This window comes from Erinaceus europaeus, chromosome 8 (genome assembly GCF_950295315.1).
Source record: "Erinaceus europaeus chromosome 8, mEriEur2.1, whole genome shotgun sequence".
Taxonomy (NCBI): Eukaryota; Metazoa; Chordata; class Mammalia; order Eulipotyphla; family Erinaceidae; genus Erinaceus; species Erinaceus europaeus.
In genome coordinates, this window is record NC_080169.1 from 111,475,987 (window position 1) to 111,501,601 (window position 25,615).

The 25,615-nt window shown below is 44.7% G+C and overlaps 2 protein-coding genes across 2 annotated transcripts in view; both read right to left on the reverse strand.

The window, feature by feature from the left end:
• Positions 1-25,615, reverse strand: part of ZC3HAV1 (zinc finger CCCH-type containing, antiviral 1) — a 76,722-nt gene that overhangs the window by 37,507 nt on the left and 13,600 nt on the right. The window contains exon 2 of the mRNA XM_060196655.1: positions 5,505-5,640. Within this exon, the coding sequence (XP_060052638.1) occupies positions 5,505-5,640 (136 nt within the window). The remainder of the gene's footprint in view (positions 1-5,504; positions 5,641-25,615) is intronic.
• Positions 1-25,615, reverse strand: part of LOC132539728 (zinc finger CCCH-type antiviral protein 1-like) — a 73,782-nt gene that overhangs the window by 34,655 nt on the left and 13,512 nt on the right. Inside the window, exon 2 of the mRNA XM_060195667.1 lies at positions 5,505-5,640. Coding sequence (XP_060051650.1) covers positions 5,505-5,640 — 136 coding nt within the window. The remainder of the gene's footprint in view (positions 1-5,504; positions 5,641-25,615) is intronic.

The following is a 25,615-nucleotide window of genomic DNA, read 5'->3' on the forward strand; positions in this document are numbered from 1 at the left end:
TCAGAGTCAAGGAACCGCTGTTCTGCCAAGAGCCTTGTAGATACTGATGAGGTCAAAGACCATGTGAAATTACCGACTTAAAAATGAGCACTAAATGTTGTTAGGAAAAAAAGCTCTGGTTGCCCCACTCCTGCCCTAGATAAAAGAATGTGGGGGGCTGGGGAGATGGCTCAGTAGAGCAAAGGGCTTACATGCCTGAAGTCCCAGGTTCAATCCCCCACACCACCATATACCAGAGCTGAGCACTGCTCTGATCTCTCTCTTCCTTCTCATTCCTCTCTCCCTCTCTTTCTCTTGAGAGTGACTGTATAAGAAATCTTCACACTCAGAGGAGCTGTGCTTTAATCTATCTCTGTCTCTGTCTGTCTCTGTCTTCCTCTCTTTCCAGAAAAAAAAGAAGAAAGTGGCTGTCAAGAGAAGAGGAATCATGCAAGAACCAAGCCACATCGATAACCATGATGGCAAAATAAATAAATATCTTTTTAAAAGATGCATGGAAGGGTGGGAGAGACAGCATAATGGTTATTCAAAGAGATTCTCATGCTTGAAAAGCATCATCCTCTGCAACATCATAAGCCAGAGCTGAGCAGTGATCAGGAAAAAAAAAATGCATGGAATGGGGAGAAGAAAGGTGAGACTTTCTTTTCTTCCCCCTGCCTCTCAGAATACACTTTTAGAAAGTATCCTCAATTCCAATCTCTTCTCAACTCAAGAGACAACTCAAAATTGCCTCCTTATGTTTTAAGCTTTTTTTCTTTCCTTCCTTCCTTCCTTTCTTTCTTTCTTTCTTTCTTTCTTTCTTTCTTTCTTCATTTCTTTCTTTCTTTCTTCCTTTCCTTCTTCCCTTCTCTCTTTCTTTCTTTTAATTCATTTATTGGATAGAGACAGAGAAATTGGAAGTGAAAGGGAAGATAAGAAGAGAGAAAGAGGGAGTTGGGCGGTAGCGCAGTGGGTTAAGTACATGGCGCAAAGCGCAAGTACTGGTGTAAGGATCCCGGTTCGAGCCCCCGGCTCCCCACCTGCAGGGGAGTCACTTCACAGGCGGTGAAGCAGGTCTGCAGGTGTCTGTCTTTCTCTCCCCCTCTCTGTCTTCCCCTCCTCTCTCCATTTCTCTCTGTCCTATCCAACAACAATAATAACTACAACAATAAAAAAAGGGCAACAAAAGGGAATAAGTAAATTAAAAAAAAAAAGAGAAAGAGAGACAACTACAAGTACTGCTTCACCAGTTGTGAAACCCAGCTCCTATTGTAAAGTTCTTAATTCCTCAAGAAAATATACTGAGCTTAGAGTCAAAAAGTACTTACCTTTCCACAGCTCTCTTGTCACAGACAAGTGCACCTGAACTTCAACCTGGCTTATGTCATCTCCACGTCTGCTACCAAGTGCTTGGGTCTTCCATTATGTTTTCATGCCTCTTCCTTTTTTGTTGGGGGGGGGGGGTGAGGGTAGGGGAGGGCACTCAAGTTTTCTCTGGGGCTTCACACTTCACAGCTACATAATTTCATTGTTCTCTTTTTATTTTTAGACAGTGAAAGTCAGAGAGGGAAAGAGAAGGACAGCATCACTCCACTGCTAGTGAAGCTTCCCCCTCTGCATGTAGCAGCCAGGGACTCGAACCTGAGCCCTCCAGTAGATGAAGTGTACACTCTGTGAATTGAGCTGTCTCCCAGCTGACACCACTGTGCTTTATTTAACCAGCTTCCTCTGATCCAAGTCAGCATTCCTGAATGGAGTTATGAAACTAAACTGGAGCTTAACCACTGCTATCTCTACCTTCTAGTAACAAAGGCTTCTAAGTGGGGCAGGAGCTGGCCAGTCAGGAACTACATTTCCCAGCCTCCCATGCAGTTAAGTGTGACCATGTGATGAGTTTCTACCAATAAAATAGGAGAAGCTGCAGTACATTGTTATACAACCCATTTACATTTTGTGTAAAGCTTTTTTTCTTTTCTTTTTTTCCCTAAAGGGTTATTTCTGGGGGCTCAGTGCCTGTACTATGAATCCACTGCTCCTGGAGGCTGTTTTTTCCCTTTTGTTGCCCTTGTTTATTGTTGTTGCTGTTATTATTTCTGTTGTTGCTGTCACTGTTGTTGGATAGGACAGAGAGATCAAGAGGGGAGGGGAAAACAAAGGGGGGAGAGAAAGATAGACACTTGCAGACCTACTTCACTGCTTCCCTCTGCAGGTGGGGAGCTGGGGGCTCAAACCAGGAACCTTGTTATTTGTGGGGGGGGGACCAATGCATCACTATAGCACACATGGTGCTGGGGCACCAAACTGGGACCTCATTCATGCCAGTCCTGTGCTCTAACTCTGAACCACCCAATCCACTCAACCCTGCCCAATCACATCTTCTAAAAAGGAAACTATGGGGGCCAGGTGGTGGCACACCTAATTGAGCGCACACATTACCAAGTGCAAGAAAAGGTTCAAGCAGGGCAGAAGCTTCATGAGCAGTAGAGCAATGTTGTCAGTGCCTCTCATTCTCTCTCCCTTTCTATTTCTCTGTCTCCCTATCTTCTTATCTCTCACCCTTGAGCAAAAGAAAAAAAATTACATCCTATTTTTTTTATATTTATTTTATTTATTTATTCCCTTTTTGTTGCCCTTGTTGTTTTATTGTTGTAGTTATTATTGTTGTTGTCGTTGTTGGATAGGACAGAGAGAAATGGAGAGGAGGGGAAGACAGAGAGGAGAAGAGAAAGATAGACACCTGCAGACCTGCTTCACCGCCTGTGAAGCGACTCCCCTGCAGGTGGGGAGCCGGGGTTCGAACCGGGATCCTTATGCCGGTCCTTGTGCTTTGCACCACCTGCGCTTAACCCGCTGCGCTACAGCCCGACTCCCCCATCCTATTTTTTTAACCACTACATTTTAGGGTCTGCAATTGCAATAACTTCAACCAATATAGACTGTCATCTTCCAGAACCTCAATTCAAAGCCCACTTCTTCTGAAGGACCACCTCTCCCCAACCTACAGTATTATGAAGTCCTATCACAATGTCTTCAGATCCCATTTCCTTGCACAGAGCACCCTACAGATCCAAAGAGTCTCACAAAATCTCAAGCAGGCAGGAAATTGCTAGGATCTCTCAGCAAAAGTTTTGACCACCACCTGCGCCAGCTGTTACTTTTCTTTCTAGCCCTATGCCAACAGACCCATGACTCTCCACTGTGTTGTAACCAGTGATGGGTGTTCTCCATAGCTCCTGAATTCCAGTGGGAGGTGGGAGGAAGAATCACTCTGACACTGTCAATCTCTGGCAAGTCAAGTGTTTATGGAGGCAGGAAAGCAAAGGATAGGTAGTCTGTGCAGACACACGTAGGCTCTCAAGCATGAGTGGTAGTGAACTTGAGAGGAGAGCCCCTTTTTTTTTAATCAAAGAGACTTTGGGTCATTAAGAGGATCAATGACAGTTCAGCCAACATTCCATATTTATTGTTTCTTTTTTTAAATATTTATTTATTTATTTTCCCTTTTTGTTGCCCTTGTTTTTTTGTTGTAGCTATTATTGTTGTCGTTGTTGCTGAATAGGATGGAGAGAGGAGGGGAAGAGAAAGATAGACATCTGCAGGCCTGCTTCTCCGCCTGTGAAGCGACTTCCCTGCAGGTGGGGAGCCTGGGGGCTCGAGCCAGGATCCTTATACTGGTCCTTGCACTTTGCGCCACGTGAGCTTAACCAGCTGCGCTACCACCAAACTCCCCATATTTATTGTTTCTGAGCCTTTGTTGTTTGTTGTGGGTCACAATAATGTTTCTTGGAGGCAGCCACGGCTCTCACACATTTCAGCTGATTGGTCAGCCGTCACTTATTTTTTTTTGTTTGTTTGTGGCAGCTCAGGGTCCCCAGGCCTGTCACATCTGACTGTGGTGGGGAGACTGGTGTGGGACTGATTCCTGGGGGACCTTCCAAGGCCTTTCGAGACCAATCATGTGCCTTCCTATATTGCTACTAACACTACTCCATTCATACTACATTCATTTATTATTTTATTCTACTTCTTAAATGCAACATAGGGAATGAACCCAGGGTCTCATGCTTGCCCCATTCAGCTGAGTCACCTCCCTGGCCCATTTTTTAAAAATTTTATTTATTTATGTATTGTATAAACAGTCAGAAATTGAGTAGAAGGGAACAACAGAGAAGAAGAGAGATAGAGAGACACCTGCTGCACTGCTTCACCACTTGCAAAGCTTTCTTCCTGCAGGAGGGGGCCAGGGACTTGAACCCGAGCCTTAGCACACTTTTTTTTTAATTTCTTTATTGGGGGAATTAATGTTTTACATTCCACAGTAAATACAATAGTTTTTACATGCATAACATCTCTCAGTTTTCCATATAACAATACAACCCCCAACTAGGTCCTCGACTGTCATCCTTTTTGGACCTGTACTCTCCCCACCCCCCCACCCACCCCAGAGTCTTTTATTTTGGCTTAGCACACTCTAATGTGATTGCTTAACCTGGTGTGCCACTGCTTGGCCCTTGCATTCATATTTCTTAAATTTTATTTATTTTTCATGAAAGAGAGCAACGAATGGGATAGGGGTAAATACCATAATGGTTTTGCAAAGAGACTCTCATGCCAGAGGCTCCCAAGTCCTAGGATCAATCCCCCACACCACCATAAACCAGAGCTGAGAAGTGATCTGGAAGGAAGGAAGGAAGGAAGGAGAGAGAGAGAGAGGAAGGAAGAAAGAAAGAAAGAAAGAAGGAAAGAGAGAGAGAGAGAAAGAAAGAAAGAAAGAAAGAAAGAAAGAAAGAAAGAAAGAAAGAAAGAAAGAAAGAAGAGACCAGAACACTGCACAGCTCTTGACTCTTGATGGTGTTGGGGACTGAACCTGGGACCTCAAGAGTCTCAGGCATGAAAGGCTTTTGCAGAACCAGCCCTTCTTTCATTTAAAAGAAATAAAATAAAGCACTTGATTAGATTAAAAGAAGTATTGGGCTGGAGAGATAGCATATGGTTCTGCAAAAAATTTTCATGCCTGAAACTCTTGAGGTCCCAGGTTCAATCCCCAACATCACCATAAGCCAGAGCAGAGCAGTTTTTTTGGTTTATCTTTCTCTCTCCTTCATTAAAATTAATTAATTAAGGGCTGGCTGGCTGGTGGTGCTCCTGGTTGAGCGCACATGTTACAATGCCCAAGGACCCAGGTTCAAACCCCAGTCTCCACCTGCAAGGGGAAAGTTTTGCAGATAGTGAAGCAGTGCTGCAGGTATGTTTCTCTCTGTGTGTACCTTCCCCTTCTTCTCGATTTCTGTCTGTCTTTATCCAATAAATAAATAAAGATAATAAAAACATTTTAAAATTAATTAGTCAATTAACATTTATCTATGTCATTAATGAGAGGGAACCAAAGTATTACTCTAGCATAGGCAGTACTGGGGCTTGAACCCAGGAACACAGGCTTGCAAACCCTACACTCTACCCCTGAGTGGCCTTGCTGGCCACACTCCCTTCCCAGATTTTTGAAATGAAGGAAGCATATAACTCACCTCCGGCAGGAAAAAGGGGTCACTTTGCTTGAGGAGCACAGCCAACTCCTCCTGGTTTAGTCCTGATAGCTCATGAGTTTTTAGGATTCTGGAATTATGCTCTGAGAGAACGTCATGAGAATATTTGCACAATTTCCTGGAAGAAAACATACCAACCGTCAGCTGTTTCTACATCACAGATGGACACTAAAAGGAAATGATGGGGGGGGACCAGACAGTAGCGCAGCGGGTTAAACGCACATAGCGCAAAGCACAAGGACAGGCCTAAGGATCCCAGTTCGAACCCCTGGCTCCCCACCTGCAGGGGGGTTGCTTCACAGACAGTGAAGCAGGTCTGCAGGTGTCTGTCTTTCTCCACCACTCTCGATTTCTCTCTGTACTATCCAACAATAATGACAACAACAATAATAATAACAACAACAAGGGTAACAACAAGGGCAACAAAAGTGGCCTCCAGGAGCAGTGGATTTATATACAGGTACAGAGCCCCAGCAATAACCCTGGAGGCAAAAAAAAAAAAAAAAGGATCTAGGCAAGTAAATCAGTGAAGATCAGTGCTGTGTCCTTTGGTATAATATCAAATTCTGTGATACTTCCTCTGTCTTGCTTAAGAAAGAGAAGGAGGAATATGGCATATCCCACTCATGGAGAGCCGTTGAAAAATAAGAACAGAAAGGGAAAACACAAAGCAGAACTTGGACTGGGTTTGGTGTATTGCACCAAAGTAAAGGACTCTGGGGTTGGTGGGGGAGCTGTGCATGATGGTGGAGGAGGACTTGGGCAGGGGGTGAGAGTGTTTTGCAGAAAACAGAAATTTTACACATGTACCAACTACTGTATTTACTTTTTACTGTAAACTATTAATCAATCCCCTAATAAAAAATTAAAATAAATAAGTTTGAAAAGTACACTCTAGGGGCTGGCCATTGTCACACCAAGTTGAACGCATATGTTACTATACCCAAGGGCTGGGGTTCAAGCCCCGGTCCCCACTTGTAGAGGGAAGCTTCATGAGTGGTGAAGCAGTGCTAGAGGCGTTTCTCCCTTTCTGTCTCCCCACCCCTTATTTTTATTTTTATTTATTATTAGACAGACAGACAGAAATTGAGAGGAGTGGGGAGATAGAACGAGAAAGAGACAGAGAGATACCTGTAGCCCTGCTTCACCATTTGTAAAGATTCCTCCCTGCAGGAGAGGACCAGGGGCTTGAACCTGGGTCCTTGCGCACTGTAGCATGTGTGTTAAACAAATAAGCTGCCACCTGGCCCCATTTCCCCTCCCCTCTCAATTTCCCTCTGTCATTATCCAAAATAAATAAATATGTAAAATACTTTTAAAAACACACTTTAAGGAAAAGCAAACTGATGAATCAACTCAATAGGACTGAAGAGGGAATGAGTAATTTTCACAAATTACACACAGACACACACACGTTGCAATATATCTTTCAATAGGGTCTCTACTACCATACATCAATATGTAAAAAGAGGGTGATGAATGGCAAATAAACTAAATTTTTTTTTTAATTGGGGCCTCCCTCATACCCTATCTCACCACTCCCAGACCAATTTTTCATTCAGATAGAGATACAAGCAGAAAGACAGAGACAGAGAGAAACCACAGAGCTTCCCCTGGTGCTGGGTCACCTCCTATAATGATACCAGGGCCTAAATTTGAGCAGCAAGCATGGTGAAGCATGTGGCCCTATTGGGTGGGCTATGTCTCTGACTCCTGAAATCAATTTATTAGAAACGATGAGAAACCATCCTGTTAGGATTTTGTTTATTAAAAAACAAATCAGAAACCACTGGTTTACAATCTGACATCAAAGTGAACGGGAAAGATATACCCACTAACAAAGAGCTTAATCGCCCAAATTCGTCCATTGCCTTAACTCTTCTAGGTGATATATGCCAATACCTAAGTATATTGTTTGCGACTACAGAAGAATGGAACAAGGTCTCTGCAGAGACACACTAGAACTCTGTATTTTTCCACAAGTGCACTAACGTGGAGTTTTTATCACTATTTTACTTCTACAAGGAAACTTGTATGCTTCACATTGGTTTTGGTCTCTCACCCGCCACGCCTCCAGCCCCCACACACCCCCACCCCACCTCCGCTTCTGGGAGATTGTGGTATGGCCCCAGCTAGTTTCCGGGGCCCTCTTCTCCCCGCCCCTGGAACCCCTACAGATTTCGAGAGTTCTGGCCGCAGCCGCTGGAAGAGAAGGATGCAGGACAGATCTGTGTGGTGATTAGTTTGGGGAGTCCCTCTCTGCCGGAGCAGCGGAGCAGAAAGACAGGAGAGCACATGTTTGCCTGCTCCTGAATAAAGTTTAAACTGTGTTCTCAGCTCAGCCGTGTGTCTCTGGTCGTCTCTGTTACCCGCCTGTGAAGCCAGACCGGTTAAAACAACAGAAACTTGTGATTTTATTTAATTCTTTTTTCCCCTTTTATTGTCCTTGTTGTTTGTTTGATTGTTGTTGTTGTTGATGTCGTCATTATTGGACAGGACAGAGAGAAATGGAGAGAGATGGGGAAGATAGAGAGGGGGAGAAAAAGACAGACACCTGCAGACCTGCTTCACCACCTGTCAAGCGACTCCCCTGCAGGTGAGGAGCTGGGGACTGAAAATGGGATTCTTTTATTTATTCATTCCCTTTTTGTTGCTCTTGTTGTTTTATGCTTGTAGTTATTATTGTTGTTGTTATTGGTGTTGTCGTTGTTGGATGGGACAGAGAGAAATGGAGAGAGGAGGGGAAGATAGAGAGGGGGAGAGAAAGATAGACACCTGCAGACCTGCTTCACCGCCTGTGAAGTGATTCCCCTGCAGGTGGGGAGCCAGGGACTCGAAACGGGATCCTTAGGCCTGTCCTTGAGCTTTATGCCATGTGTGCTTAACCTGCTGCGCTACCGCCTGACTCCCAGAAAGCCATTTATTTAACTTTTTAAATTATCTTTATTAATTGGCTAGAGACAGCCAGAAATTGAGAGGGGAGAGGAGATAGGGAAGGAAACAGACACCTACAGCCCTGCTTCACCACTCACAAAGCCTCCCCCTGCAGGTAGGCACTGGGGGCTCAAACTTGGGTCCTTGTATATTGTAACATGTGTGTTCAACCAGGTGCATAACCACCTGGCCCTAGAAACGGGATTCTTACTCCGGTCCTTGCTTCACGCCACGTGCGCTTAACCTGCTGAGCTACTGCCTGACCCCATACTTTTTTTTTTAAATCAGGGCACTACTCATCCTGGTTTATGGTGGTGCTGGGGATTGAACCTGGAGCCTCAGAGCCTCAGGTATGAAAGTCTTTTGCAGAACCACTATGCTATCTCCCCAGCCCTTAATTAATATTTTAATTAATAGCAGAATCAAAATATTCTCAATAATTATTGGCTTCATTTGTCATCCATATGTGTGTGTATCAAATACATTTTTACTTATTTTAATGAAAGAGAAGTATTGAGAGAAAGATACAGAGAGAGGCCAGGACACTGCTCAGCTCTGGTTTATGGTGGTGCTGGGGATTGAACCTGGGACCTCAAAGCCTCAGGCATCGAAAGCTTTTTTGCAGAACCATTATGCTGTCTCCCTAGCCCTTCTCTTTGCTTTTATAGTATTTGCTCATATCCTTTAAACATTTACTAGTGAAGAATGAATACTGACCTACAGATCTGATCAAACCTACAGCCTCAGGTGTGCAAGTCCTGCACTCTACCCACTGAGCCACCTCCCCCATCACTGTATGTGTATGTGGTGGGGAGGGGGTCAGGGAAGCAGGACCTCACACGTACTTAATTCCACTATTCCAGGGCCAGCTTATTTGTGCTTTTTATTTCAGAGTGAAAGATAAGGAGAGAGAGAAAGCACAGTGCCGCTACATATCTGTGGAGTTTCCCCCAGAGCCCCAGTGCTCCACAAACAGCCTCAGGGATGAACCTCACACAGGGCAGGGTGAGCTTTCTCACAGCCCCTCTTTGTATTCCTAATATTTGCACTAGCTTAGTTTGTTTCAAATTATTTTGCACTTTCCTTTTACCACTTAAGAAGGTGCTTATTGTAGAAATCTTATACAATCAGTTCTTTTCAATTTCTTGTTCATAATTTAGCCCACAGGACTGACACGAGAAACTGATTCCTCTGCCACCGTCAGATAAATGTGTCCTCTTATTTCTCTGTTAAAAGAGGTAATGTGCAACGTTTAATTCCCTAAAACAGCTGGAATGTATTATAACAAGCAGCGTCAGAGAGGGACATAGTGTTTCTACTATCGTTTCTTAATAACAGCAAGTAAATAGGATTTCTCTGTTCGTGTTTTGTTACCCTGGACTATTGCATATTAGCTACTTGACACATTTAGAAATGTTTAACTAGTTATTGTATTTTGATCAATAGACTGTTCTGCTTTGAATATAAATGTCATTTGTGCCATATTTTAGTAAGATTTCTTCCTTTCTCTTTCTCTCTTTCTCTTTTTTTTTTTTTTTGTTCAGTTATGGTGATACTGAGGATTGAACCTGGGAACTTTGAAGCCTCAGGTATGAATTATTTTTTTCCTGAGACATTATGCTACCCACCAGCCCTGTACTATATTTTAAATTTAACAATTTATTAACACATTTATGTATTTATTTTTAACCAGAGAACTGCTCAGTTCTAGCTTATGGTGTTTCTGGGGGATTAAACCTGGGACTTTAGAGCCTCAGGCATGAGACTTTCTTTCATAATCATTATGCTATCTATCTACCCACACCCATATATTTATCCCTTTAAAAAAAATTTCCAGCATGCTTAACTGTTATTTTCTCCATAGAAATCCGATGAATTTTGTCAAGTTCTCTAAAATATCATATTGTCTACCCCTCACCACAGGGTTTTTACTTTGGTGCCCTACTTTCAATTTAGTCAGATCCTGCTTTTAGTTTCCCTTTCAGATCTTCTTTCTCAACTTCTGTTGATGAGTGGGATCATCCCATACTCATCTTTATCTTTCTGACTTAGCTCACTTAACATAATTCCTTCTAGCTCTGTCCAAGATGGGTCAGAGAAGGTGGGTTCATTGTTCTTCATAGCTGCATAGTATTCCATTGTGTATATATACCACAGCTTTCTCAACCACTCATCTGTTGTTGGGCACCTGGGTTGCTTCCAGGTTTTAGCTATTATGAATTGTGCTGCTATGAACATAGGAGTACACACCTCTTTTTGGTTGGGTATTATGGAGTCCTTAGGGTATAACCCCAGGAGAGGAATTACTGGATCATATGGAATATCCATGTCTAGCCTTGTGAGAGTTCTCCAGACAGCTTTCCACAGAGGCTGGACCTATTTATATTCCCACCAGCAGTGCAGAAGGCTTCCTCTGTCCCCACAGCCTCTCCAGCACTTGTTGCTGCTGTCCTTTTTGATGTATGCCATTCTTACAGGAGTGAGGTGGTATCTCAATGTTGTCTTAATTTGCATTTCTCTGACAATCAGTGACCTGGAGCAGTTTTTCATATGTTTGTTAGCCTTTTAGATCTCCTCTGAGGTGAATGTTTTGTTCATATCCTCTGCCCATTTTTGGATGGGGTCATTTGCTTTTTTGGTGCTAAGTTTGCTGAGTTCTTTGTATATTTTGGTGATTAGTTTCTTGTCTGATGTATGGCATGTGAAGATCTTCTCCCATTCTGTGAGGGGTCTCTTTGTTTGTTTAATAGTTTCTCTACCTTCTCATTCCCTCTCAATTTCTGGCTGTCTCTATCCAATAAATAAATAAATAAATATAATTTAAAATTCTTTTAAGTAATTCATTCAGAGCCAGCAGAATAGCTCAGTTGGGAGTGCACTGCTTTGTCATGTGTACAAAACCCAGGTTAAAGTCTGGCCCTCACTGTATTAAAAAAAGCTTTGTTCCTGTGGTTTCTTGTCTCCTATCTCTCTCTCTCTTCCCCTCTCCTTCTCCCTCTCCCTCTCCCTCTCTTTCCTTCTCTCCCCACCCCTGCCTCTATCTGAAAAAGTCAGTCCAGAGCACAGAAATCCCAGAGACAACAAAATGTCATTTGCAGGCTAGCAAAATACTAATATTCACCTGGATAGTGCACTGCTTTGCTGTGTGCTTAGCCCAGGTTCAAGCCCAGCCCCCACTGCATTGAAGGAGGCTTTGAAGGAGGTTTCTATGCTGTGGTCTTTCTCCCTTACTGTTTCTCCCGCCCCCCCCCCTCAGAAAATGCCACTGCCTCTCTGAAATCCTCTGGAGTTGACATCAAATCTAACTGTAGAATCTTCTAAAAAAGAAAACACACTCACATACAATTAAGAATTGTTGTCCTTCACTGCCTGAGCCCTCCAGACTACAATTTTTGGGGCAACCTCGGGGCTGAGCTCTCTCTCTGTCTCTCTGCTTCTCTCTACCTCTCCTTCCCTCTCAATTTCATTCTATCCAAACAAATAAAAGGAAATAGTATGACTAAGAGAAACACTCCAATGTTAGTGGGGTGTTTTGGGCAGGGATTCAGTACCTCTACTTCCCACTTCTCTCTCCAGCCCCGACCCCCAAGATTCTAGGAGGTGAGAAGGACTGACGTTTCAGAAAGATTCAAGATTAGCTGGAGTGGGGAGCTTCTGGGTACTCCAGAGGTCAGAATTTCCTATTAATGACACAAATCAGCCAGGCAGCCCAAAGGGAACCCCTCTGCAGGGAACCCCAAGGCTCCTGGCTCTTTTAAGTCACTGTGCCGGCAGTGTCTGCAGGCCTGGTCTTGGCCTCTCTCCTATCCACCCTCCGGCAAGCTGTCCCTTCCCCCAGTTTCTCGGTTCCTCACTTCAAACCTGGCCAAATGTGGCCCACAGCTCCTACTTTGCTTTCCCACATTATCCAGCTTGCTCCCAGTTTCTTGACCTCACAGGCTTTACTCTACCCTGATTTCAGCCTTTCTAAAAATTATTAATTTATTTACCTATACATTATTTGACAGAACAGAGACAAACTAAAAGAAGGAAGGAAGAAACACAGAGGAAAAGAGAGACACCTGCAGTCCTGCTTCACTGCTTTTTTAAATCTTTTTTTATCTTATTTATTTGTTAATGAGAGGAATAGGAAGAGAGAAAGAGCCAGACATCACTCTGGCACATGTGCTGCCAGGGATTGAACTCATACTAGAAAGTTCAACACTTTATCCACTGCACCACCTCCCAGACCACAACTGCTTATTTCTTTAAGATAGAAGCAGAGAGAGAGAGGGCAAGAGACAGCGAGAGAGACCACAGCACTGAAGCTTCCTTCAGAAATGTGGGGGACTTGAACCCAGGTCCTCTGGAGCATGGTAACCTGTGTGCTCTACCAGGTGCACAACAGTCCAGCCCTTTCAGCATTTTTGTTTTATTTATTTTTTCCAGAGCTCAGGTTTATAGTAGTTCAAGGAACTGAACCTTGGACTTTGAAGCCTCAGGCATGAGAGTCTCTGCAAAACCATTATGCTGTCTACCCTTCCCAGCATTTTTTTTCCTATGTCTGAGAGAGAGACAGAGACAGAGAGATCAGAGCACCCCTTGGCCACCAGTGGTATTCCATTTGCTGTTACCTGTCTTGTCATGAAGCATAGGGGCTCAAGCCTAGGGGCTCACACAGGCAAGGCACGTGCTCTACCACTGAGCCAGCTCCCAGTACCCTCATTTTGGTATTTGGATCTGTCTCTCAAAGTTCAGAAACTAAGTCTCAACTGCATATTTCCTAAGTAACAGGGACTTGTCTTGCTGACTTCTTCTTGATTATACTCTGTGTGCTTAACCCAGTGCACCACCACCTGGCCCCCTCTTCTTAATTATAATCTACTTGTTGGTTATGTACCCTTTCCCCCACTTTTGTGAGGGGTCAGTGGTTCACAGTACAATTGTGGACACAAGGGTACAATTTTGAATTGCCCTGTGGTGTCTGCAAAACACTCTCACCCCCAACTTACGCCCTTTTCCCCCATCATGCTCCAGGATCCCTCTACCCCTAGCTTTCCTCTCCTTACCCAGAATCCTCTGCTTTGATGCAATACGCCACATCCAGTCCATTTGACCTGTTTTCCCTGACTGTTTTTGCCTCTTAGGTTCCAGCTATGCTCAAGATCATCTGGTATTCATCCTTCTCACTTTGATGGTGTGCTGCACGACCCAAGTTCGAACCAAGCCCCCACCCACCCCACTGAAGGAAGCTTCGGTACTGTGGTCTCTCTCTGCCTCTATCTTAAAAGAATAATCATGTTGTTTTGGTTGAAGGTGGCAGGAGCTTTCATTCTTCTCTCTCCTAACCACCTTTCCACCCCCACAGTCTAGACACTGGCAGGGAAAAAGAAGGTTTAAGCTAGAAAACAGTGTGAAGCCCAACAGCCTTTTGAGGTTAAGGGACTGGGTGGGGGGCATTCAGTGCCTGTGGTTCTCAAAGTGTCATTCCCCATTCCAGCATCATCTGGGAGGCTGTCACAGAAATTCATGTCTTCAGACCCCTTGCCAGACCTACAAAATGATTCTTTTTTTTTTTCAGTATTTATTTATTTATTCCATTTTGCTGCCCTTTTATTGTTATAGTTATTATTGTTGTTATCATTGTTGGATAGGACAGAGAGAAATGGGGAGAGGCAGGGAAGACAGAGGGGGGGGAGAAAGATAGACACCTGCGGACCTGCTTCACCACTTGTGAAGCGAATCCCCTGCAGGTGGGGATCTGGGGGCTCAAACCGGGATCCTTTCGCAGGTCCTTGCGCTTTGCGCCACCTGCGCTTAACCCACTGCACTACCGCCTGACTCCGCAGAATGATTCTTAAACTCTTCACATGCAACGAGAACCATTTAGTAGTAGTAGTAGTAGTAGTAGTAGTAGTAGTATTTGGCTGTTTGTCATAACCAACTGCAGGGTCTTTCACCCACTAGGGTTTCTGATGGAATGTCTGGGGCAGGACCTGAGAATCTGCATTTCTTATCAGCTCCCAGGTGCCAAGATGCAGCTGGTACAGGGAGTATACATTCAGAGAATAGAGGGTCAAGGTTGCCCAACAGAGCAGGACTGGTTCTCAAAAGGCAGGTTCATAGCCCCAGGCCTGCCCATTCCCCAGCAAAGAAAAAGAGTTCTTCCTCCCCCTGGAAATCACCATGGACTAATAAGAGGAAAAAAACAACTTTGCAGAAGGCTGTCTGCTCTTGGAGGCAGATAAACTTCAAACAGTTAGACTCAGGCTGGGAGATGATACTTTAAAAAAATAGGGCAGGGGAGATAGACAGTATGATGGTTACGCAAACAGACTCTAATGCCTGAGGCTCTGTGGGCCCAGGTTCAATCCCCCCCACCACCACCATAAGCCAAAGCTGAGCAGTGCTCTTGGAAAGATAGAGACAGAAAGAGAGAGCGAGAGAGAAAGAGAGAGTATGGAAGAAAAAGGAGCCAGGTGGTGGCACACTTGGTTGAGTGCACAAGTTACTATGAGCAAGGACCCAGGTTCAAGCTCCCAGTCTCCACCCAGAGGGGGAAAGTTTCACAAGTGGTGATGCAGGGCTGCAGGTGTCTCTCTTAAAAAAATTTTTGGGAGTTGGGTGGTAGCGCAGTGGGTTAAGCACACGTGGCACAAAGCACAAGGACCGGTGTAAGGATCCTAGTTCGATACCCCCGGCTCCGGACCTGCAGGGGAGTCGCTTCACAGACGGTGAGCAGGTCTGCAGGTGTCTATCTTTGTCTCCCCCTCTCTGTCTTCCCCTCCTCTCTCCATTTCTCTCTGTCCTATCAAACAACGATGACATCAATAACAACAACAATAATAACTACAACAATAAAAAAGGGCAACAAAAGGGAAAATAAATAAATAAATATAAAAATAAATTTAAAATATTTAAATTTTTCATGCTTGAAAGCTAAGAAAAGAAAGGAAAGGAAAGGAAAAGAAGAGAAGAGAAGAAAAGAAAAGAAAAGAAAAGAAAAGAAAAGAAAAAGCTGAGATATGGTCTGGGAGGTGGCACAGTGGTAAAGCTTTGGACTCTCAAGCATGAAGTCCCGAGTTCAATCCCGGGCAGCACATGTGCCAGAGTGATGTCTGGTTCTTTCTCTCTTCTCCTCTTTCTCATCTTTTTTCTCATCTTCTCCTATCTTAAAAAAAAAAAAAAAAAAAAAAGCAGCTGGGAGTCGGGCTGTAGCGCAGCGGGTTAAGCGCAGGTGGCGCAAAGCACAAGGACAGGCATAAGGATCCCGGTTCGAACCCCAGCTCCCCACCTGCAGGGGCGTCACTTCACAGGCGGTGAAGCAGGTCTGCAGGTGTCTATCTTTCTCTCCTCTCTGCCTTCCCCTCCTCTCTCCATTTCTCTGTCCTATCCAACAACGACAACAACAATAATAACTACAACAATAAAACAACAAGGGCAACAAAAGGGAATAAATAAAATATTTTTTTTTTAAAAGTAAAAAAAAAAAAAGCTGAGAAAGCCTTAAAAGAGGAAAAGAAAACTCTCTCCTTCTCTCTCTCTCGCCAAAAATATAGAAACCAAATAACCTTTCCACTTCTCCCTTCCAGCTGCAGAACAAAATGTTATCTTAACCCTGGCAATAAGTTCCCCTACCACTCCCCACAAGTGAGCTATTCTGTCTTTGGGGCAATACAGCCACATGCACAGGACACACACACACTTACTAAGCAACTGGGGAGGGTTTAGAATGTCAGCGCCCGGCCCACACCCTCCCTGGGGGGACTGGGTTCCTTAGAGAAAAGATGGGGTCCAGGGTGACCAGCTAGGAGAATCTCCAGCTGGTTGGGCTCGTCGGGTCAGATTCTGAAGTAGTTTTCAGATCGAGATACACATTTGCCCTTAAGCTTTTTTTTTTTTTTCCTTCCACTGATGAGTCAACACAAGAGTTATCTCTGGGCTCCACAACCAGGATAGAAGGTCAGAAAGACAGTAAGCCCAAGATTTCTTGGGTTTTGACAGCAAGTGATCTGTATGGTATTCTCCCCCTCCCTTCCCTTGTCCCTCTCACCCTCTCTGCTCCCCAATGACTCACAGGACAGAGCTGGTAGGGGGTTGGGAGGGAGGGAGTAAGAGAAAGAGCTGGTTTGTACAGGAAATAGCTCACCACCACTTAAATCAGGTGAAAAGGAAACCCAGGATGTATGAAAGATCTAGAAAATAAAATGTCACGAGTGAACAACATCCGCAGTGAAGCACTACTGCAATGCCAGGACATCTCTGTATTTTAGCATCTGCATTTATGATGTTCAAGACTGAACTGCCTGGTGGTAGCTGTGAGGTGGCTCAGTAGGACAGTCCAGGACTTGGCAAGCACGAGGTCCTGAGTTCAATCCCCATCCCCGGCACTCATGTGCCAGAGTGATGCTCTGTTTCACTCTCTCATTAAGACAAATAAATCTTTTTTTTTTTTTAAATCTTCTTGAACATGATTAAACTGTCTTGTTACTAGAGGTCAGGGTGGTCAGGTGAACCTGAACCCCTAGTAAATGGGAGGAGCAGGCAGAGTAAGAACCAACATGGCGGAAGAGAAAAGACAGAGTTGAAGAAATGGACCTATGTTACCCAGAGCATGCTAGAAAGGGCAACGTGGTGAGCACAACAACATGGAGAATCCATGACTACAGACAGCTTCAAGATGGAGCAGCAGACAGCAGCCTCTCGGGTCTGCTGAGGAGGGGGTAATGGGAGCCTGAGGGTCTGAAGCTGTACAGAGGGGCTGGGCGGTGGCACACCCTGTAAAGCACACACATTACCATGCGAAAGAGCCCAGGTTCTAGGCCCAGACCCCCAACCTGCAGTGGGGAAGCTTCACAAGTGGTGAAGCAGTGTTGCAGGTGGCTTTCTCTTTCTCCTTATTTCTCTCCATTTCTATCAAAAAATTTTTAAAAAGTTAAAATAAAATAAAGTTGTTCAGTGAGGGAAGCACAACGAAGTCTTGAGCTTTTTCTCCAGGCCTTAAGTTAGTGGCTCACAAACCCTACTGCCCATTAGAAGCACCTAAGAACTTAAAAAAAAAAAAAACAGTACCCAATTCACACTCCTGACCAGTAAAATCATAATGTCTTGGGGATAGGAACCGAGCAACAATATTTTTTTAACACAATTTCTGTTCATTGTTGGACAACTTATTTCACACAAACATCAAGCTGGTCAAAAAATAAACACCAAATTTGTAATGGGGGGGATGATTTTTTTATATTTTATTTATTTATTTTCCCTTTTGTTGCCCTTGCTGTTTTTATATTGTTGTTGTAGTTATTATTGTTGTTATTGATATCGTCGTCGTTAGATAGGACAAAGAGAAATGGAAAGAGGACACCTGCAGACGTGCTTCACCGCCTGTGAAGTGACTCCCCTGCAGATGGGGAGCCAGGGGCTCAAACCGGGATCCTTACACTGGTCCTTGCGCTTCACATCACATGCGCTTAACCCGCTGCACTACTGCCCAACTCCCAAAAAGAAACTTTTTTTTTTATCCATGGCCTTATTAAGTGTCTTAGACAAGTCAACTATGGTTAGGGAAGTTAAGTATACCTACCAAAAAAAAAAAAAAGTTACTGGAATGCTTGGGAAAAGACTAGTTTGCTGTTGGTTTTCATTCCTTCTTTCCTTTTCAAATAAGTTTTTGGGGGCAGGCATAACGGTTATGTAGACTCTCATGCCTGAGGCTCCAAAGTCCCCTGAACCACCATAAGCCAGAGCTAAGCAGTGCTCTGGTTAAAATAAAACAAAACTAATAATTTTTTTTATTATTTAATTTTTTTTTGATAAGACAGAAGAAATCGAGAGAGAAGGGGGAAACAGAGAGTGGGAGAGAAAGACAGGCACCTGCAGACCTGCTTCACTGCCTGTGAAGCGACTCCCCTGCAGGTGGGGAACCGCAGGTGGGGAGCCGGGGGTTCGAACTGGGATCCTTATTCCAGTCTTTGTGCTTTGCACCATGTGTACTTAACCCTCTGTGCTACCATCGGCCCCAGCTAATAAAGTCTTTGATTCTTTTTCATTGAAACTGAAACTACATTGACCACCATGAGTCAAAACAGGTCACCTCAGAATGGAAAAAAAAAACACAGTGTGCTTAATGTGTGAGACCCAGGTTCAAGCACAGCTCCCAGGATATGGAAGGAAGTTTCACACCCAGATATATACACGTTACAATGCGCAAGGACATAGGTTCAAGCTCCCAGGTCCCCCTCTCTGTCACCCTATTTCTCTGTCTCGATCACAATTTAAAAAAAAAAAGAGGGACTCGGGTGGTAACACAGCGGCTTAAGCGCTCGTGGCGCAGAGCGCAGGGACCGGCGTGGGGATCCCAGTTCGAGCCCACAGCTCCCCGCCTGCAGGGGAGTCACTTCACAGGCGGTGAAGCAGGTCTGCAGGTGTCTTTCTTTTCCCCTCTCTGTCTTCCCCTCTCCATTTCTCTCTGTCTTATCCAACAACGACAATAATAACTACAATAATAAAACAACAAGGGCAACAAAAGGAAAAATAGATATATATTAAAAAAAAAAAAAAGGAAAGAAGGAAGGAGTATAGGGCAGCTGGGAGTGGTGGACTATTGTGCAGGCAAGCACCAAGCCCCAGAAATAACCCCAATGGGGAAAAAGGAAAAAGAAAGAAAGAAAGAAAGAAAGAAAGAAAGAAAGAAAGAAAGAAAGAAAGAAAGAAAGATTTAGACAAGAAAGATGACAAGACACAGTAATACCAAGGCTTTCTTCAGTGTCCTGATACATTATGGTAGACTGGGGGTTTGAACTTGTGTTGCTTGCATGGCAAAGCTGAACTATTTTATTGTTATTGTTGTTGTTGTTGTTGTTATTTTAAACACACCTAGTTTCATCTTTAAAAAAAAAAATTATGGGAGTTGGGCAGTAGCGCAGCGGGTTAAGCGCACATGGCGCAAAGTGCAAGGACCCACGTAAGGATCCCGGTTCGAGCCCTGGCTCCCCACCTGCAGGGCATGGCTTCACAAGTGGTGAGGCAGGTCTGCAGGTGTCTCTCTTTCTCTCCCCCTCTCTGTCTTCCCCTCCTCTCTCCATTTCTCTCTGTCCTATCCAACAACAACGACATCAATAATAGCTACAACAATAAAACAACAAGGGCAACAAAAGGGAATAAACAATTTTTTTTTAATGATGTATTGGGTATAGAGACAGAGAAATTGATAGGGAAAGGGAAGAAAAAGAGAGTCCTGCAGCACTGTTTCACCACTCATGCCCCCTGCAGGTGGGGACCACACACTTGAACTTAGGTCCTCATACATGGTGACGTGTGCATTCCACTGGCTGCTCCATGGCCCAGCTCCTCTAGCTTTCTTTTATCTGGAGAAGTCTCAGAGTAGTGAAGTTCTAACAATAATGAAGAGAAAAAAAGTGGAGCAGAGAAGGCTCCAAAAGGCTGGTGTGTCCACCCATGACCTATCGGGGGAAATGGACAACCCCTAACAACTGTGCAAAAATAGAAAGTGCGGGGAGCAGGTGGTGGCACACCTGGTTGAGTACACAGGTTGCTGGGTGCAAGGACCCAGGTTCAAGCACTTGGTGCCCACTTGTAGAGAAGAAACCTCCTGAATGGTGAAGAAGTGTTATAGGTATGTCTCTCTTATCCTCTCTGTCTCCCCCCTCCTCTCAATTTCTCTGTCCTATCAGATAAAAAATAATAAACGCTTTTAAAAATAGAACGTGGAAAGAGAAAATAAGAACAAATTTCCTTTGTTAAAGTACTTTTAAGGGGCCGTGGAGATAGTTCCACATGTTAGAGCTCAGAATCTATATGCTGGGGCGAGGCGGTGGTATATATGGTAGAATGCACGCATCACCATGTACAAGGACACAGGTTAGGGTTCCGTAGCCCCCATGTCCACTTGGTCGATTCCAAATTATATTCCTCCATGAGGATAATTTCTGGAACCATCCGTTCCACCCCAGTTCCATGGCTGCCAGTTTTTAGCAACATCGCCCCGCCAGATATTCGTCGGGATGCGGCATCATCTAAGTTCATTTCCCACGTCTACGCTCGACCAGACCTGCCAATATACGGGGATATCTTCGCCCACCCTGTCCAACGCTTGACATCTCGTCACCCAATCTGGTCCCCTACGCCTACACTGAACTTCTCTGTTCCAGTCTCTTGGAAACAGAGCTGGCAGTCAGCTGAGGTAAAGAACAAACACCTCATCACAGACCCCTGCAATCGTCAACCCGGCTTTGACCTAGCACGTTATGACTGGGCCCTCCTCAATGGCTATCGAACAGGCCATGGCCGGTGCGCCGCTATGTTCCATCACTGGGGAGCCAGAGACGACCCGAACTGCCCCTGCGGCTATAGACAGACTATGACCCACATAGTCAACGACTGCCACCTCTCCAGATTCAAAGGAGGTCTCGAAACTTTACATCAGGCTCAACCTGACGCTGTAGACTGGCTATGGAAGAAGGGCAAACACTAGAAGAAGGACACAGGTGTAAGCCTCCAGTCTCCACCTGCAAAGGGGAAGCTGTATGAGCCGTAAAACAGTGTTTCAGGTGGCATTCTTTATCTCTCCCTCTTTATTGCCCCACCCCCTCTCAATTTATTTCCATCCTATCAAATAAGAAAAAAAGAAAAAGAAATGGCATACCTGAAAGCCCAGTTTCAACTTCCTATACTGCCTTAAGCCGGTGTGCTCGTTCTCTCCTCCCCCACACCTTCCCTCTCTTTTTTCCCCAGAGCCCTCTCTCTCAGTTCTGGCTTATGGTGGTTATGGGGATTAAACTTGGGAACTTTGGTGCATTGAGTATGTAAGTCTTTTTGTTGTATCATTATACTATCTCCCCAACTCAACTTTCTTTTTAAATATTTTTAAGAAAAACCAAACACACTATCCAAAAAGATCTGTATATACCTATGTTCCCAGCAGCAAAATTTGTAATAGTCAAAATCTAGAAACAATCTAGGTGTCCAACAACAAGTGACTGGCTGAGAAAGTTGTTGTCTATACACACAGTGAAATACTACTCAGCTATTAAGAATATGAAGTCACCTTCTTCACCTCATCTTGGATGGAGCTTGAAGGAATCATGTGAAGTGAAATAAGCCAGAAAGACAAGGATGAATATGGGATGATCTCACTCATGGACAGGAGTTGAAAAATAAGAACAGAAAGGAAAACACAAAACAGAACTTGAACTAGGTTTAGTGTATTGCATCAAAAGTAAAGGACTCTGGGGACTGGGAGTTGTACAGGCTTTCAGGTCCTAGAACATGATGGTGAAAGTCCTAGGCTGGGGGTAAGAGTGTTTTGCAGAAAACTGAGAAATGTTACCTATGTACCAACAATTGTACTTACTGTAAGCCACTAATCCCCCTAATAATATATATGTGTGTGTGTGTGTGTGTGTATAGAATTTTTAAAAGAAAACTAGCTGTTTGGAGGTCTTTCTCTCAGTGTTACAAATTAGCCTTATGGTTCTGGTAGGAGTTTTAGGGCGGGTGTAGTTTGCAGGTGGTCCTGCTTAGTAGTTGGCTTGCTCTCTTCCTGGAAGTGAGGTACTACCCCGTGGCAGCCATTTCCTTTCATTTATTTGCTGAATTTTCAAACTGAACTCTTCCTTCTTTGCCTTCTTCTGCCTCGTGGTCTCCAGGTCCTCGTCAGCTGCCTCAGCCTCTGCTTCTCCATCTCTGGTCCTCTTCTCCCACCCTTCTCCTCATCTACCTCAGTGCTGGCCTCCTGGTCCTGTACTGCTCCTCTTTTCTTGTTTCTCCCTCTCCCCCTCTCTGCCTCCTGAAAGGGGCAGTCTGGGGTGGAGGTACTTGCAGAGAGAGTAAGGACACAGAAAAAATGCGAAAACGGCTTTCCAGCACCCAGTGTGCTTGTTTACCACTTTACTGGACGGTTAATGGTTCATAGCACAGTTGTTGACACATGAGCATGATGTCTCATCTCCCTGTTACAGGCATCTGCAAAACATTCTCTCCTCCGTTTTTTAAAAAATTTACTAGAGTGGCCAAGAGAAAAAAGATGAAGTAACCGGTTAACAGTGTGGGGAGAATTCCTTTAGTGAGAAAGGAAGAGATAAAAGCTTCTAGATGAGTCGATGATTAGTGGCATAAGGTGTTTAATCAGCAATTGCTGGGGGGGGGGGCGCTGACTGTGGAACCCAAGGTTTCTGTAAGTCTTTTTTTTTTTTGGTCTCCAGGGTTATTGCTGGGGCTCGGTGCCTGCACCACAAATTAGAAATAGCCTCCTGGAGGCTATTTTCTTCCCCTTTGTTGCCCTTGTTGTGGTTATTATTATTGTTGTTATGCCATTGTTGTTGGATAGGACAGGCAGAAATGGAGAGAGGAGGGGAAGACAGAGAGGGGGAGAGAAAGATAGACACCTGCAGACCTGCTTCACCGCCTGTGAAACAACTCCCCTGCAGGTGGGGAGCCGGGGCTCGAACCGGGATCCTTATGCCAGTCCTTGTGCTTTGCGCCATGTGTGTTTAACCCACTGTGCTACTGCCCCGGCCGCCAAGTCAGATGGTTCTAAGAGTCACACAGCTCAGTCACTCTGAGGTGGTGGGGGGAGCAGGGAAGCAAGATTCACGTCATCATTTGATCAATGAAAGCTGGTTTTTACCCAGTGCCAGGAAGAGCATCCCTATAAGACCATCTTGAGAGTAAGTGGTTAAAATGCAGGCTACAGATCACACCCTCAGAAACTCTCTCTGAAGAGTGACTTTAGGAATATGCATTTCTTTTTACTTGCTTGTGTCTTGCACAAGCATAATAATCCATTTGCTCCCAGCAGACTTGGTTTTCCTTTTAGTTTTAGAGAGAGTGAGAGAAAGAGAGACCAGAGCACCACTCCACCATTCATAGAGCTTCCCCTGGTGGCATCCCTGGTGCTCCCATGCGGTGCCAAGGTACTCGAGCATGATTTTTATTTCCTCTGAAAGATTTAGTAGAGAGAGAGAGAGGGAGAGAGAGAGGGAGAGGAATGAAAGAGAATATGCAGGGGGGTCGGGCGGTGGCGCAGTGGGTTAAGCGCATGTGGCGCAAAGCGCAGGGACCGGTGTAAGGATCCCGGTTCGAGCCCCCGGCTCTCCACCTGCAGGGGAGTCGCTTCACAGGCGGTGAAGCAGGTCTGCAGGTGTCTATCTTTCTCTCCCCTCTCTCTGTCTTCCCCTCCTCTTTCCATTTCTCTCTGTCCTATCCAACAACGAATTGTGTCAACACGGGCAATAATAATGACCACAACGAAGCTACAACAAGGGCAACAAAAGGGGGGGAAAAAATGGCCTCCAGGAGCGGTGGATTCATGGCGCAGGCACCGAGCCCAGCAATAACCCTGGAGGAGGAAAAAAAAAAAAAAAAAGAAAGAGAATATGCAGTGCTAGGAATTGAATTCAGGACCTCATTCTTGAGAGTCCAAGGCTTCATCCACTGCACCACCTCCCAGGCCACCTTTACATGATTTTTTTAAAAAACTTTTTTTCCTTTATTGGGGGATTAGTACCTTATAGTTAACAGTAAAATACAGTAGTTTGTACAGGTGTAACATTTCTCGGTTTCCCAAGTAACAATTCAATGCCCTCTAACCAGGTCCTCCTCTCGTTACATGATTTTTAAATTAATTTACACATTGCAGCCTGGGAGGTGGCACAGTGGGCCCCCAAATATGAGACCTCCAGAGTTCAATTCTTAGCAGCACATCTTTTGAAGTTATGCTCTGGTTCTCTCTCCCGTTTCCTCTTTCTTTCATAAATAAATTTTAAAAAATAATAATTTTAAAACAAACTTAACATTTGAAGGGTCGGGCAAGGGTGCACCTGGTTAAGCACACATGTTAAAGTGCACAAGGTTCAAGTCCCTGGTCCCCGCATGCAGAGTGGTGACGCAGGGCTGCAAGGTGGCTCTCTTTCTTTCTCCCTTTCTATCTCCTCTCCCTTCTCAATACCTCTCTGTCTCTATCCAGTTAATTAGAAGAAAATTAAAATAATGTATTTATTTAAAAAAAAAACTTCATGAGAATAATAGGAGTAAACGCAGGCTCAGGTTGTTTTCTATGGACATGGGTGAGAGACCAAAAGTGTCTGGAACCGCCTGCTTGAAAGACACTGGGCTGCGGGAGTCGGGCTGTAGCGCAGCGGGTTAAGCGCAGGTGGCGCAAAGCACAAGGACCGGCATAAGGATCCCGGTTCGAACCCCGGCTCCCCACCTGCAGGGGAGTCGCTTCACAGGCGGTGAAGCAGGTCTGCAGGTGTCTATCTTTCTCTCCTCCTCTCTGCCTTCCCCTCCTCTCTCCATTTCTCTCTGTCCTATCCAACAACGACGACAACAATAATAACTACAACAATAAAATAACAAGGGCAACAAAAGGGAATAAATAAATAAAATAAATATTTAAAAAATAAAAATTTAAAAAAAAAGAAAGACACTGGGCTGCGAGGTCCTGGGAGGGTTCAGTGTCCCCCCAACACCACCAGCCCAACTCAGTCACTGAGCCCACACTTAGTTAAACTGTTTTCTCCCTGAGCCTGAAACCCTGAGTGGAAATCCTTCTAGATTCTTCTGTTTCTCCTCCACTCCCAGCTGGGGGCCTTGTCAGCTCCCCCAGCAGCCTACAGGTGCAGACAGGACAAGGGCCAGAGAGAGAGAGCTCATTTGGATAGTGTGCTGCTTTACCATGTGCCCAACCCAGGTTAGTGCCCCAGCCCTCACCTCATTGAAAGAAGCTTCGATGCTACAGTCTCTCCTTCTCCCTCTCAACAAAAGAAAGAAAATCCCAAGATAGCTACGTGGGGAATGGACATGACTTGAAACGAAAAGGAAACCGACACACGTCTGCTGGAGGTTTCATCTGGCAGGCTCGGGGTCAGACAAATAGTAGAGTACGTTTCCCCATCAGTGTTTGTCACTCATACTATATCGCAGGTCACAGCCTCACTTCTGCATCCATCAGCTTGCAGGAGACAGCACAACGGTTCTACAAAAAGACTTTCATGCCTGAGGCTCCAAAGTCCCAGGTTCAATCCCCAGCACCACCATAAGCCAAAGCTAAGCAGTGCTCTAGCCTATCTATCTATCTATTTATCTATCTCATTAAAAAATAATAATAATAAGAGGGCTGGGGGCCCTGCTGAGCACACTTACTACAATATACAAGGACC